The sequence below is a fragment of the Azolla caroliniana genome, unplaced genomic scaffold, assembly GCF_043228905.1.
Source record: "Azolla caroliniana isolate FFs.n. ecotype wild unplaced genomic scaffold, voAzoCaro1.0.p SCAF_8, whole genome shotgun sequence".
NCBI classification, from domain to species: domain Eukaryota; kingdom Viridiplantae; phylum Streptophyta; class Polypodiopsida; order Salviniales; family Salviniaceae; genus Azolla; species Azolla caroliniana.
In genome coordinates, this window is record NW_028230443.1 from 3483466 (window position 1) to 3500344 (window position 16879).

General features: G+C 45.0%; 1 protein-coding gene across 1 annotated transcript; it reads left to right on the forward strand.

Moving 5' to 3' along the window:
• Positions 1-13112: 13112 nt before the first annotated feature.
• Positions 13113-16017, forward strand: LOC147860819 (uncharacterized). The gene is made up of 2 exons (XM_087323848.1): positions 13113-14569; positions 15527-16017. Exons 1-2 carry the CDS (start codon positions 13183-13185, stop codon positions 15538-15540), a joined length of 1401 nt encoding a protein of 466 aa, XP_087179974.1. The 5' UTR covers positions 13113-13182; the 3' UTR covers positions 15541-16017.
• Positions 16018-16879: the final 862 nt, after the last annotated feature.

A 16879-nucleotide genomic window follows, 5' to 3' on the forward strand; every position in this document is an offset into this window, starting at 1 on the left:
ATCTACAATTTTTCACCAACCGAGTTAGAAGTCCTTCGAGCCTATATCAAGGAGAATTTGGAAACTGGTTTCATTCGGCATTCGAAATCTCCAGTCGGCGCACCCATTTTCTTTGTCAAGAAAAAGGATGGATCACTTCATCTCGTTGTAGATTACAGTGGCTTGAATAAGGTCACCATCAGAAATAGGTATGCACTTCCCCTTATCTCAAGTCTTTTAGAACGGATCAATGGTGCAAGGTTCTTCACGAAGATCGACTTATGGGGAGCATAAAACCTCGTACGGATACGACATGGAGATGAATGGAAGACCGCGTTTCGCACCAGATATGGGCACTTCGAGTATACGGTCATGCCGTTCGGCCTCATTAATGCGTCAGCAGTCTTCCAGCACATGGCAAATGTTATATTCCGAGATCTCTTAGATGTTTGTTTGATCATCTATTTGGATGATCTATTAGGTTATTCCAAGACCCAAGAAGAGCATGATTCTCATGTACTATTAGTACTAAAACGATTTCGAGAACATGGTCTTTATGCAAAGTTGGAAAAATGTAGTTTCGGGTGCAACCAGGTGGAATTTCTAGGCTATGTCATCTCCTCGGAAGGCATCTCCATGGATCCAACTAAGGTCAAAACGGTGGTAGAGTGGCAAACTCCGCGTTCGTTGCTAGATGTGCAATGCTTTTTAGGCTTTGCCAATTTCTACCGCAAGTTTATACAGGATTACTCAAAGTTTGTTCTGCCTCTCACACAACTTACTAAGAAGGGACAATCGTTCGTTTGGTCTGAAGAAGCAGACATGGATTTTGAGAATCTTAAGAAGGCATTTACATCGGCTCCAATTCTAGCTCACGTTGATCCGGAAAAACCATTCATCATGGAAGCGAACGCGTCGGATTTCGCATTGGGTAGCATTCTGTCACAACAAGGTAATGATGAAAAGCTACATCTTGTGGCTTTCCACTCATGCAAGTTTGACGCCGCCGAAATCAACTATGAAATCCATGATAAGGAGCTATTAGCAATAGTGGACTCTTTTACGCAATGGAGGCATTTTCTAGAGGGATCCTCTCATCAAGTCACCGTATTCAGTGATCACAAAAACCTTGCCTACTTTCAGAATGCTTGTGTGTTAAATCGACGTCAAGCTCAGTGGGCCCAATTCCTCACGCGTTTCGACTTCAAAATTACATATCATCCGAGGAAGCACCAAGGGAAGGCAGATGCATTATCACGGCGTTCATATCTAGCACCACGTCCTGGCGAGCCGGCTTTCGATAACCAAAAACAAGTAATCTTGGGACCGGCACGACTGCAAGCAACACAGGTCTTCGGCATGCCCTTGGATTCCGACGTTATCGATACCATACGTGAGGACTTGAAGACAGATGCTTTCGCCCAAGCAATTCTAGCACAAATTGATCCCTCTCGAGCATCTTGTTCACAGTCGCAACAACCAGGTACAGACTATCGACAATTCAAATATCATGATGGATTACTATTCTTTAAGAAACTGTTGTATGTTCCTAATGGTTCTTGCCGCCTTCGAACTGTCCAAAACTGTCATGACACATATACAACTAGGCATTTTGGTAGTACTAAGACATTAGATTTAGTACAAAGATCATTCTGGTTGCCCTGTATGCGACAATTTGTCGAAGATTTTGTTCGGACTTGTGATACATGTTGCAGAGCAAAAATCGCAAGGCATCATCGATATGGTTTATTAGAACCATTACCAATTCCAAGCAAGCCGTGGCAATCCATTGCTCTAGATTTCATCACAGATCTTCCAATCTCAAAGGGATTCAATGCGATTTTAACAGTAGTAGATCGATATACGAAGATGGCTCATTTCCTACCATGTACTAAGGAAATCTCCAGTAAAGAAACCGCCGAAATTGTCATGCGTGAAGTATGTCAGCATCATGGCCTTCCTGATAATATCATCAACGATCGTGGACCCCAGTTTGTCTCGAAATTCTGGAAGCACCTGTTTAAAATGCTCAATGTCACTTGTAACCTCTCCTCCATCTACCACCCGCAAATCGACGGCCAAGCAGAACGAACAAATCAAACGTTGGAGCAGTATCTTTTGGTGCTTTCTAAGCTATCATCAAGATGACTGGGCAGATATTCTCCACTTCGCCGAATTTGCCTATAATAACTCTATCCACTCATCGACTAAAGTTACGCCATTTTATGCTTACACGAGTTGTCACCCCCAGTGGTGTGTATTTGAAACCCCAGAGTTACCCACAAATCCTTGCGCAAAGGATTGTTTGGAGCATTTACGCAAGATACAAGCAGATTTATCTACTCATCTACAACAAGCTCAACAAACACACAAGGTTTACGCGGATCGTCATTGGTTCCATCCAGTTTTAACATTGGAGATCAGGTATGACTACTACGACACATCAAGACTTCTCGCCCATGCAAGAAGTTGGATTATCGGCGATTAGGTCCTTTCCGTATTATCGGAAAGATTAATGGTGTCTCTTTTCGTCTCAATCTACCCCTGTAACGTCGCATACATCCGGTGTTTCATAGTTCTCTCCTCAAACCCTATCAAGACAACACCATCTTAAGACGTATTCCACAACCTCCACCCCCGATCGAACTTGAGGATGGACCTGAGTAGGAGGTTGCCACCATCCTCTATTCCAAGATTGTTCACAACAAGCTCTACTATTTAGTCGATTGGCTAGGATATAGTCCCAGTGAGCGTACTTGGGAACCAATAGAGAATGTGACCAATGCTCGTGCTCTTCTTGAAGACTTCAATCGTCAATATCCAGATAAACCGGGTCCTCAATACAAAACGACTCGTGAGACTCGTCGTTTTAAAGGGGGGATAGTGTCATGATATGGCAAGACTCAAACCCATGACCTTATGTTACATGGGTCGAGCTCTTGACCATTACACTATCTATTATAATACATAAGATATTATTTTTATTTAAGTTTTACTATAGAAAATTAATGTATATTCCAGATTTCTCTGGAACATTCTAGAAGCTTCAGGATTATTCCTGAGAACACTATAAAAGGAGGCACAATGCATTATTTCGAACCAAATCTGTTCAACACCAGTCTTAAGCCTCCTAGCCTTCCTTGTATATTCTTCTCACATAATATATCGTTGTCATCATCATTCTCTCTCTCTCTCTCTCTCTCTCTCCCCCCTTCTCTCGAGTGTTCTACACCCTCAATTCCTCTTAGTACTAATATTCCTCTCTTAGTACTAATTTCTTCTCTGTCTCGGTACTATTCCTGACAAAATTTGCTTCAACCCCGCTCCCCATTAATCTTCGGCTTTCTCAGCAAGACTGCCCTACATCCGGTTCGAATGCATCAATAGTTTGCTCCTTGATGTACGCAATGGTCGCGACACGGCCTGATATTGCTCACGCCATAGGAGTCGTCAATAGATTCATGCACAGCCCAGGTCGATCGCATTGGAATGCAGTCAAGCATGTATTCAGATAATTGGTGGGCACACAAGACCTTGGCATCCTCTTCAGTCCGAAAAAGAACTTAGGCATACTCGATTACACCGACTCGAACTTTGCCAGTGGTGTGGACAATCGAAAGTCAACAACCTGATACTGCTTCAAATTCAGCAATGGAGCAATTTACACCGACTCGAACTTTGCCAGTGGTGTGGACAATCGAAAGTCAACAACCTGATACTGCTTCAAATTCAGCAATGGAGCAATTTCGTGGAAGTTGAAACTTCAGGATTGCACGGTCACTTCAACGAGTGTAGTTGAATACGTAGCCGCGTTCGACTCGGCAAAAGAGGCTCTATGGTTCGGTCGGTTGGCATGTACGTTTCTACAAGCCAACCCCAATTCAACCCAGTTGTCTACAATGACAGTCAGGGAATTGGTGCTCTGCCGAAGAATCTGGTTCATCACAACACCTCTAAGCATATTGACATTTGGTATCACTTTGTTCGGGACTGTGTAACTTCAGGGAAGCTCGACCTCAAGAAGATCTCCACGACTGACAACATATCAGACGGAGTGATGAAGTGTCTCGCAATTGACCGATTTCAGTCACTTCGGCACCATGTGGGCTTAAGGAGTATTCAGTCCGATCGATTCGTACAACAAAGATAGCTTCGAGCACTCAACCTTGACAACCGAACCAGTTTATGCACTCAAACCAACTGATTCGGCCTTTGTTTCCTTTCGGTCGTCATTGATTCGACTACAAGCCAATCTACTTAAGAATCTCTTAAAGTTTGTATAACCTATACATCTTGTTCTATATTATAGGTTTCTCCATAATGTATACGCCCATTACGGGGGAGTGTCAAATATGGGTTTCTAATGGTCATATTCACACTGTCCCTTGGACAAACTAGGTTACCTAGCTCATAAGGGGGTTACTGTTGAAGACAAGGCCGTCAATGCGGAAGATCAAGTAGCATTCGAATGGGGTTGAGTACCTGCGTATAACAGTTTCCAAGATCTTGCACAGAGATAGAGAGAGAGAGAGAGAGGAGGCACAAAAGACTCTTTCTATTCAATAGAAACAAATAATACAACCAACCTTACAAAAAGGTTACTAGGTCACTTTATATAGTGCCAAACTTAGGGCAACTACCATTTATGCTAATTACACAAATGGCCCAAACTTGAGCTATACAAAGGGATAGTGTGAATACGTCCATTATACACTTGTATTCGACACTCCCCCGTAATGGGCGTATACATGGGTTATCTAAGATTACAGGTATAAACCTAGGTTCTCGGACATATCAGTTTTGTTCGAGTCGGCAGGGTCCGAAGGCAGAAGGCCGGACTGGTCGGGTCGGAAGAGTTGAAGTCGATCATTAAGGAACTGATGTCGGTTGTCTGAAACCATCCTGCGCTGTGTCCGGCTCTAACCGGACTGGTTTGTCGTTACGCCCATCTGATGCCGAAGGGACCGAAAACGGTCTGCCGAAAGACACTTGGTCATTCCATCTGCGACATTGTCGGTTGTGGCTATTTTCTCTAGACCGATTTTCCCTGAAATGACGCAGTCCCGAACGAAGTGATATCGAACGTCGATATGTTTGGAGGCGTTGTGGTGAACCGGATTTTTCGACAAGGCAACAGCACCTTGACTGTCGCTATAGACAACTGGGGCCGAGTCATGGTCGACTTGTCGAAACGTGTGCGCCAGCCGGCCAAGCCACAAAGCTTCTTTTGCAGCGTCGGACGCAGCTACATATTCTGCTTCGGTCGTTGAGGTCGCTGTGCACTCCTGAAGTTTCGACTTCCATGAAATTGCTCCATTGCCGAATTTGAAGCAGTATCCGGTTGTTGATTTCCGACTGTCTATACTGCCGGCGAAGTCCGAGTCGGTGTAACCGACAACGCCCGAGGTCGAGTTCGGACCGAAAAGAATGCCGTGGTCTTTTGTGCCAGCCAGATATTTGAACACATGCTTGACTGCGTTCCAATGCGATCGGCCAGGATTGTGCATAAATCTGCTAACGACTCCTACGGCATGAGAGATATCAGGCCGTGTCGCGACCATCAGGTACATAAGGGAGCCGACTGCCGGTGCATACGGTACCGACTTCATATCTTCCCCCTCCGGACCGGATGTCGGGCAGTCTCGCTGAGAGAGCCGAAGATTCATGGGGAGCGGGGTTGAAGCAGATTTGGCTGATTGCATGTTGAAGCGTTCCAAGACACGTCCGATATAGTCGGTCTGAGACAAAAAAAGATGTCGTTTGTCGCGATGCCGACTAATCTTCATGCCAAGTATGTGTCGTGCCGGACCGAGGTCCTTCATGGCAAACTTCAACCGCAATTGCCGAATGAGATCGGCAAGTTCGCCCGCGTGGCGTCCAGAAATTAGCATGTCGTCCACGTAAATGATGAGGAAGATGGGTGATCCATCTTGAGCTGTGTTGGTAAAAAGACAATGGTCCTCATCGCTTTTGGAGAAGCCGATCGATTGGATGAAGTCGTCGAACTTCTTGTACCATTGTCGCGGTGCCTGTTTGAGGCCGTATAGACTCTTCCTAAGTCGGCAGACTAGATGTTCTTGGCCAGTTGCCACGAAGCCTTTTGGCTGCTCCATATAAATTTCCTCTTCAAGATCACCATGGAGGAAGGCTGTTTTGACATCTAGCTGAATCAGCTCCAAGTTGTCGGTTGCCACTACGCCGAGTAGAAAACGAAGGGTTGTCATTTTCACCACTGGTGAAAAAATCTCGTCGAAGTCGACGCCATATTCTTGTCGGAAGCCCTTCGCAACTAATCTGGCCTTGTACTTTGGGGTGGTCGAATCAGACGTCTCTTTTAGTCGATAAACCCACTTGCAAGGAAGAGCACGTCGATTCTTAGGTAATTCGACCAGATCCCAAGTCTTGTTTGCCCGAATGGAGTGCATTTCCGACTCCATCGCCAGATGCCAGGTGGCTGAATCAACAGATGTCGATGCTTCTTCGTAAGACGTCGGTTCGCCGGCGTCAGTGAAGAAAATTCCAGGAGAATACGTCTCCGGAGGTTGCGACAGTCTCTCGGATCGTCGAGGTATAATTGGACTGGTCGTATCGGGTATCGAGGTCGGATGGTCCGAAAGCGAATTATTCTGCTGTGCCGAGTCAGAGTTGTCCGAGTCGGTAGTGTAAGGTTCAGCTACCCGTGAAGCTGACCGTGTGTTAGGAGCGGGGCCTTCTTGAAGGGTCGGCACATCGGAAAATGTTACCCTTCGGACTTCGATCGGTGTTTCGACTGATGGATTCATAGCCGACTCGTTGAACACAACGTCCGAACTTCGAACGATTTGTCTGCGTTCGGGGTCCCAGAGTCGGTATCCCATTTCGCCGTCTGATCCATATCCAAGGAAAATGCATTTCCTGGACCGAGGTGCAAGTTTTCGGCGATCATCTTTCGGAATAAGGGCGTACGCCTCGCATCCGAAGATCCTCAGCTTGTCGTAATTCGGCTTACTGCCGATCCATAGTTCCTGAGGAATTTGAAGTCCTAGAGGTCTGCTTGGCGACATATTGATTATGTGTACTGCCGTGAGTAGAGCCTCTGCCCAGAAGCCATCCGACAGTCTGGAGTGTTGGAGCATGGAAACTATCCGTTCTTGGATTGTCCGATTCATGCGTTCTGCAATCCCGTTTTGCTCCGGACTGTGTGGTGCCGTAAATTCACGTCGGATGCCGCGTTGTCGGCAGAATTTGACGAATTCTTCTGATTTGAACTCTCCCCCATTGTCGGTCCGAAAGCATTTCAGTTTTCGGTCAGTTTGATTTTCTACCATAGCGAGCCAATCGGAGAAGATCGAGAAGACACGATCTTTGGTGCGAATTGGATAAGCCCACACCTTTCGAGTCGAATCGTCAATAAAACTGACGAAGTAAGAGGCACCGCCGAGAGACTGATGCGGCATTGGGCCACAGACGTCTGAGTGGACTAAATCGAGAGGTCTCGTTTCTCTTGGTGCTGATGTCGGGTGTGATGCGGCTGCTTGTTTGCCATACTGGCAATGTTCGCAGAATTGATGGTCCGAGAAGGAGAGTTTAGGGATGTATCCGGCTCTAGATAGGTGCGTAATGCCGGCCTTGCTGAGGTGTCCTAATCTTCTGTGCCATAGTGATGACACAGGAATATCCACCAAAAACAGGTTACCCTCTCTAAGCGTAACATGTAACGGATACAGTGAGTGTATCTTGGGTCCTCTAGCAAGCAGGAGGTTCCCCCTGTGGAGTGTCCACCCTCCCGAAGAAAAACCGGCACGAATGCCGTCTTCGTCTAGTTGTCTGACTGAGATCAATGGCCTTGAGAGCTCGGGTACATGTCGGACATTGTGAAGTACAAGTGTAGAGCCACCTGCAAGGTTGAGCTCTACTGTGCCGATTCCAATGATGTCACAGTGTTGCGAGTTGCCGACTCGAACTGAGTCGGAGTGACGGATCGTATATTGCCGAAATTGGGATCGATGAGGAGTCACGTGAAATGACGCGCCCGAATCTAAGAGCCATGTGCTCGATTCTTCAGTCGTGAGCAGAACTTCTGATTCGACTGGATTTTCGATTGATAGTATATTCGGGTCGTTTGGTAGCACATCAGCTGAGAAGCTGACGTAATTGATCTCCTCATGCCGGCCACTCTTCTTGTCTGATTTCTGAGACTTGTCGTTCTTGTTCTTGAGTGCGCGGCAGTCGGCTTTGATGTGTCCGGGTTTCTTGCAATAGTTGCAGATTCGATTATCCCGTGACTGGCTCCGTCTTCGCTGATTGTTCGGCTGCCGTGAGGAATCTCTTCCTCGTATGTTCGATCGTTCTGTCGAACCTTGTACTACATAAGCGTCGTCTGTTGAGTCTTTGGCGAAAGACTTTCTCCGAGCTGCTTCGGTCAGGATTGCGCTCGTGACTTTGGAGTATTTAACAGCCGTGGTTGACGCGTTGCACACGGTTGTGACGAAAGTTTCCCATGATGAGGGAAGGCTGCTCATGAGTATCATTGCTCTGAGTTCATCCTCGATTGCCGTCCCCTGAGATGAGATTTGGGAGCTTATGCTTTCGTACTCATTGAGATGTGCTTGAACCGAATCTGATTCTTTCATCCGCAAGTTGTAGAGGCGCCGAATCAGAAACATCTTCGTTGCAGCGACCTTCTTTTCGTAGGTGTCCGACAGTGTTTTCCACAGTTCGAATGCTGTCGTACACGATTGCACCGTAAAGTATACCGATTCCGATAGGTGCGTCCGAATCGTGGCGCGGACGATTCTGTCCAGCTTCTGCCACTCAATTGGTTTGTATCCTTCTGGAGGTTCTTCATTTTCGATGGGATCGATTTGCCCCTTGACTATGAGATAGTCCTGCATTTGCTCCTTCCAGAAGTTGAAGTTCGATCCATCGAACTTTCGTAGACTCATTTCTGACGAGCCGGATGTTGATGTCATGACTCTGCCCTAAGTCGGCTACGAACTTTGGTGAAGTGCAGCGGTTTGGCCCACTCAGTGTCGTTCTAGCCGAAGTTGGACACAAGTGATGTCGATTACGGAGAATCGGGGATTTGGTTCGGATTGACTACCGACAACTGTCTTAGTCGAGTTGAACCTAGATTTAACGATCCGACAGTACTTCAAGCCGATTCGGTTTCGGTTGACTGCAACGGTGAGAGCAATGGAACCGACTGGTCCTTCCGATTATTGTCCAATCGAATGAAACACGAACTGGGGTTGTCCTTGAAGTCGTCGTTGTGCAGGAAGCCCACCTCAAGCAGTTACGATCAAGGAAGTAGAGTACAGCCGACTGGTTTACTCCGAGTGATGATCTAACGCAGCGAGATTCAAGCTTGTGTTTGCCTACTTTCTTCTCTTTTTCTTCGAATGACGCAGGAAACCGAATGTTGTGCAGGCTGAGACGACGGCCGACAGCGGGTTGAGGAACCGAGTACTGTGCAGGCTCTGATACCAGATGTTGAAGACAAGGCCGTCAATGCGGAAGATCAAGTAGCATTCGAATGGGGTTGAGTACCTGCGTATAACAGTTTCCAAGATCTTGCACAGAGATAGAGAGAGAGAGAGAGAGAGGAGGCACAAAAGACTCTTTCTATTCAATAGAAACAAATAATACAACCAACCTTACAAAAAGGTTACTAGGTCACTTTATATAGTGCCAAACTTAGGGCAACTACCATTTATGCTAATTACACAAATGGCCCAAACTTGAGCTATACAAAGGGATAGTGTGAATACGTCCATTATACACTTGTATTCGACAGTTACCTCCATTTGTTGTAACTCTAAGTTTGAATAATAAAGTTACATATTGTGTGTCTCTTTGTCTCTCTCTTACTCTCACTCTACCTCCTTGATCTTTGCTCTACCATGCTAACTTGGTGATCTCTAAGCATAGATGTTGTTCTTGTTTCCGCATTGACGGTCTCAGACTCCAACAAGAGTGCCATAGATCTAGCCAAGAATGTTGCGTATCACTCTTGAACCAAGAACATACAGAGAAGGTATTACTGGTTACGAGAGAATGTGGATGAGGGAGAGTTTACCCTTGGAAAGATCCATGCTAATGATAATGGATTTGACATGCTTACGAAAGCACTACCTACGGACAGACTCAAAGTCTGTTGACAGAAGACAGGACTAGCCGACTTTGCCCATAGGAGTGAAGGGGGAGTTTGTTAGGAATTTGTCTCTCCTATGGAGAAGTTGACAGTCGAAATCAAGGAAGAAGTCAGCAGTCAAATTGACAAGCCGACTTCAGGATGGTCGATCAGTAAGTTGACTTGGTACTCTACTGATTAAAGGCTACGGAGAGTTGGTTGTATTGTTTGGATGGTCGAAGGCAAGGGCGACTAGTCGGGGCAACTGGATGGTCGCAGACAAGGCCGACCAAATGATCGAAGTCAAGGGCGACAAGTCCAACCGATTAATTATTATTATAATATATATAATAATAATACCATATCCCTCCTATAAATAGGAATAGCTAGCCTGGGCAAACTTATTGGTAATGATGTATATAGAGCTTCTGTAGGAGTGAGCAGAAGAGAGTGTAGCAGAGAGTAGGAAGAGACTCGAGAGTGCGCGTGCGAGAGGCGTAGTTTAGTGGAACTAGCCAAAACCCTAGTGGGTATTCTCTGATTTGCAGATATTTGTAATATGTTTTTCCTTCCTATACCTCTGTTCATAGTGAAAATATGTTACAACGTGGTTTTTTAACTGCTCTAGGGTTTTCCATGTAAATCTTGTGTACTGAGTTTTGCTTGTTCTCCGTCTTGTATAATTTTCATTCTATCTTTCTTGTCTGTCTACGATCATAATCACAACAGCTTGGCACCCCCCTTTCCTTTCTTTGGTCTATAATTCTTTATGTTTTGCTTTAATTGGTTAGATTCTAATAGTGCAGCTTGTGACTTTAAGAGAAATTCGTGCAAAGGATTGGGTTTAGTTGAATATGTGTGGAATGTATGATCGAATGTAATCAAAGTCAAAGCATTGTATCAAAGTGTGATACTCATAATCCCGACCTTATTTAGGGCAAATTGTGCATAGTCGATTATTACTCTCATCACTTCTGCCCCAACACCCTGCCTCACATATTATTGAGTGTGAGATAAGTCACATGGAAGCAATGGTTTAGATGACAAACAACATGATGGGCTCTAACATGTATTGAAATGTGCAATTTCCTCATTTGACGAAGGACATGGTTTTGTAGTCATGTGCAACATATATTTTATAATGCGTTAAGCATGAGTCTCCACATTTTTCGCATGTCATGATACATTGGTGTTGCAAAAATGGCTCATTCGTAATGGAATCTTACATCAAACCAAAACATAAAATTTCACTTTTATATGGATTTTGGATATTTTTACTTGTTTCCAATACGAGTATTGGAAGTCGATGGGAGGGACTTTTTGAACCTTAAACATGTAATGCTTTCCATTGCCATAATCTTAATGGGAAGTGACCTTGTCCTAAGAATGTTTCTTGACTTGGGCAAACTTTGTTAGAGAATGTTTTGAACATTTTCAAACTTTTTCCAAGTGGACTTACGGATGCTACTGTCCCATACTCCCACTCCATAGAGAAGCACCAATGTCACTAATGTGTTGAAAAGCTATTCCTCGAGGACCCAACACTTAATTTCTCTAGGATTGCATGCATTATCAAATGCATAATATGCTCTCTTTCCCACCTCTTAAGAATTAGCGTCACCAAACTATCAAAAAGATATTTCTTGAGGACCTAGCACTTCATTTTCCACGATTGCATGTATCCTCAAATGCATAACATGCTTTCTTTCTTGCCCCGAATCAGTAGTGTGTAGTACATTCAATCCATCTATGATTTGAAGGAATTTCAAGGCCAAGGTATTTACTACTTCCCACAATTTCAAGTGGCACATTATTGCACATAATGTATGGTTTATCTTTATTGTAACCCTTCGAGCCAAAACAAAATAGTGTGTGATTGGTTTAATGTCACTCACGAGAATAGTTGTTGATATTAATGATGTTCGAGCACCTTTTTTATGCTCTCGACTAATCATGGCCCTATCCACATGGGGAGGGTGTTCTGAGCCAATTTACCATGTATGTCATAGAGCAAAATTCAAATATAATCTCCCACCAAATTGAAGCACATAATGATATAGTCGAGGAATCACATAATGATATAGTCGAGGAATCAGAGCTAGCATGTTTAACCAAGGAAGGAGGTTATAATCATGAGGCCTGTAATTGCGTGGGAAAGAAGAGACAACACATGTTCTAATTAAGCAAAACATAAGAAGAAGAAGCTTGTAATCAGTTTTTCACGCCGTGGATTGGTCGGGCTCGACCATTTGATGCCAAACTTTGGGTGCTCCAAAGAAGAAACTTTGGTGGACCGTGGAAGTGAAAAAGCTTCGAAAGGGGAAAAAAAAAAACGTGGGAAGCCAGAAGGCGCTCGAAAGAAAAAAGAAAAGAAAGAAAGAAGGAAAGCACGCAGTAAATCTCACAAAGCGGCAGTCATGATTGATTCAGTGTTTAGTTTCTAAAACGGATGGGCGGTTTAGGGTTCCGGATGTGTCGGTTTAGGGTCCCGTCACGGCGGTTAAGCGTTGTGGATCGCCGGTTTCGAAGTGCCGGTTTGCCGGCTTAGGGTTCCGGCAGCCGGATGGACATTCTAAACGCACGTGGGAGAAAGGGATTCCCCCGGTAAAACACACACACACACAGAAAGAGGCGCGCAGAAAGAGAGACGATGATTGGACCCGCCAAAAAAGAAAAACCACCCAATTTATTTAGTAAACAAATAAAAGTAGTAGTATTATGTATAATTATTATTGAATAAATAAGCTTATTTGGTATTTGTTTTTTTTGTTTTTTTAAATAAAGAAATTAACACAAGGCCCTCCTCCCGGCGCCCGCCCCAAAAGCTGAGAGAAAATAGAAATTAAGAATGAATCAATTATAAACAAAAAAACAAAAAAAAAAGTAATGTGATTTTTAATTTTACCTATCCCCCCCCCCCCCACCCGCCTACCCAAGGAAAAAAAAAAGCAAAATCACACACACACAGAGACGCCGACGACGGAGAGAGAGAGATAGAGAGAGAGAGAGAGATAGTGAGAGAACGTCAACGTTAACGTCAACGTCAACGTGCAGGCGGCGGCGGCGGCGGCGGCGGCGAACGGATCGAATGAATGGTGGCGTCTGCCGCTGGCGACGGCGTCGTTCCGCCTCCCACCGCGGAGGCGGCGCCGCCTAATCCTCCTCCGCCTCCGCCTCCGCCTCCTTCCCATGTCTCGCCCTCCGCTACCGCAAGCCCCGCCTCTACCTCTTCCTCTTCCTCTTCTTCTTCTTCTTCTTCTTCATCTTCTTCTTCCTCCACCGACGTCGACGCCTCCAATTCTCCTGCCACTTCTCCCTTGAATCCCTACCACCAGATCCACCCCTTCCCGCCGCCGCCGCCGCCGCCGCCGCTTCACCTCCCCCAGCAGCGCCTCCCCTCCCTAAACCTCTCCCCCACCACTACCACTACCACTACCACTACCGCCGCCGTTCCTCCTCCTCCTCCTCCGCCGCCGCCGCCGCCGCCTCCTCCCTCTGACCGCCACTTCCGAGACGACTGCTGGAGCGAAGACGCCACCGTCGCCCTCATCCAAGCCTGGGGCGACCGCTACCTGGAGCTCAACCGCGGCAACCTCAAGCAGAAGCACTGGCGAGACGTCGCCGATTCCGTCAATAACCGCTCCTCCAACTCCAACTCCAACTCCAACTCCTCCTCTAAACCGCCCAAGACGGATGTGCAGTGCAAGAACCGGCTGGACACGCTCAAGAAGAAGTACAAGATCGAGAAGAGCAAGATCGTGATGGGCGGCACCCCCAGCAAATGGCCCTTCTTTGACCGCCTCGATGACCTCATCGGCCCCTCCAAGAAGCCGAAGCTCGCGGCGCTTGTCGCTGGGAAGGTCCGCCAGATCTCTGCCTCTGCATCTGCATCTGCATCTGCTGTCGCTAGCAACCGGCCATTGGACGAAGATCTAAAGCCTTTGCCTCTCTTGCTTCCTGCACCGCCGCCGCCGCCGCTGCCCATCAGAGCTAACCCTATTTCTGCCGCCCCTGCCCCTAACACCAACACAGAAACCCCCCCCAAATCCAAAGCCGACCACAGGTCCACCCACACCATGTCGCCTCCCCCAGCGCCTGCACCTCCTGGCAGAGAAGAGAATTATAATGGCGGCAAGAGATTGCGCAAGAAGAAGAGAATCGCAACTGCCCGGTTCTGCGAGGAGGAAGAGGAGGAAGAAGAAGAAGAAGAAGAAGAAGAAGAAGAAGAAGGAGAAGGAGAAGGAGAAGAAGGAGAATACTCGAGTTTCAGGGAATTGGCTGCTTCCATCATCAAATTCGCAGAGGTATATGAGAGAGTCGAAACGAAGAAGCAGAAACAAATGGTAGAACTCGAGAAACAGAGGATGGAATTTACGAAAGACCTCGAGATTCAACGCCTGCAACTCTTTATGCAAACGCAGGTGGAGCTGGCTAAGCTCAAGCATAGCAACAACAAACACAGCAACAGCCACAATACTGGTAGGCACATTTCTCTCTCTGTCAATACATATCTGTATATACCTGGCCATCAAAACCCTGTAATGTCAAACATGTTGGAAGGATTGTGCTATGTTAATGCCTAACCATCAAACTGCCGTAATGTCGAACATGTTGGAAGGATTTTGCTATGTTAACATCTAGCCATCAAAACCCTGTATTGTCAAACATGTTGGAAGGATTGTGCTGTCTTATTGCCTAGCCATCAGAACCCTTTAATGTCGAACATGTTGGAAGGATTGTGCTATGTTAACATCTAACCATCACAACCCTGTAATGTCGAACATGTTGGAAGGATTTTGCTATGTTAACACCTAACCATCACAACCCTGTAATGTCGAACATGTTGGAAGGATTGTGCTATGTTAACATCTAGCCATCACAACCTTGTGATTTAATGTCAAAATTGTTGGAAAGCACGATATATATTATAACCAATTGCGAGATTAGAACTTGGGTGCTCGCATGGCTCTCATGCTATGGTGTAAACCACGAAGCAAGTAACCGGAGACAGAGTGAAAGAAAGGGATAAGTCTTAAGATGTAGAATCCCCAATCAATTGTATTGATTTAAAACAAGAGAGAACTCTTATGCAAAGAGGGGGTGAGGACATGGGTTCTCTATAGAAGCGAATTCTGCTATACTTATAAGATTACAATGTAGAGAAACATGAGAGGGACTAAGTTTATGTCTATCTTGCAAAATGGGCAGCACTGTGTCATAAAAACCCTCTTTGTGAGCTTCATCATATCTCTCTCCACTTTATCTGTTATTGTTGTTGCTTTATCATAGGTCTTTAATTCGCTTACCTTTTCAGAGTAAAATTTCTTTTGCATTTTGTTTTAGCTACAGCTTAGCTTGTTGTAAAAAGATAATTTTATTGCGTAACTATGTTTAGCCTTCCTGACGGAATTCTTCTCTCATGCATCATCATTGCAGAACACTACCGTTGATCCTGATGCCGCGATATCATCTAATATATCCGGAAGCAACATATTATATATATGAAACATTGGTCGCACATTGTGGCCTCAATAGTTGTTCGCATACTCCGTCTCAAGACATGGAAATATAGAACATTCGCCAAGGATGGGTATTGTCTTTACAACGTTGATTGACATGTTAGTTTGACCTCTCTGCTGTTGAGAATATGCCTATTTTGCACTCGAAATCACAACCCGGAAAATGTCTGTCTGATGGGGTTTTCCAATGAGTTGGTGGTGCCTTTAACCTTGATTTTTACTACTGTATATTACTGGAGCTTCCATGTAGTCTTTGCTCAGAAGAGAAATGCAAGAGATTTGAGGATGTAATTTTCAAAAGAAGCTCAAGTTCCAGCGTCACATTCCAAAAATGATCCAGTAGTAGGACCTGAGTTGAGGGATATATTCTTACCCTAACCTAACATGGTTTCTTTTCTTTTCTGTGTACATTCATGTTCTAGATTTAACTCATTTTTATCTGGTGCAAGCTTTATTTTGGAGAGAGAAAATGGCTATTGTTCTATTTATTTTTGCTACTACTACTGACTGCCTTTGGATTGTAAGGTAACAAAGCTTTCAACCTTAAAGCTCTCATTTTTTTTCCAGTGACAATTACTGACTGCCTTTGGATTGTAACCTAACAAAGCTTTTAACTGTAAAGCCTAACAAAAAGAACTGAAATTGGGAGTATGATTGTGAGCTTGAGTGCATTGATGTCAAAGAAACTTCCATTTGCTCATCCATTGCTTACTAAAGATAACACATGAATTCCATGGAAAGATATGTGTAGAAGTGTTGTAGGTAAGTGTATGCACATATGTGTAGCTGCTGGTTTCAGTGTGTTTCTACATGTTTTCTGTATGACTGTCTACATGCCTGGTTGTGTGTGTGAATGCATATCTACTTGTAGGTCAATTTTCAAGCTAAATACGCAGTTTTCAAGCTAAGAAGAGAGATATACATGTCTGAACTATTATTATCTATGCATGGGGAATTTTACTAATCACCAGCAAGGCCAGAGGTTATTATTGTCAGTGAGACTCACAATGTGATCTAGAAGTTGTGGTTCAGAAATTTTCTGTGTTCTGGTAGTCGTCTAATGGAAGTAAATGTTCATTGTGGTGTAAATCCATGCCCATGCCCTCCTCTAATGGAGCCAATGTGACACAAATCAAAGAGATGAGTTTTAAGCATTTGATTCTTTTCGTTCCAAAACTGTGAACTATATGGATATCGGTACGAGGCAACAATGACAACTTGAGCTCGGTAATCCCTCACTAATGGATAAACCCTAAACTTAAGCTAATTA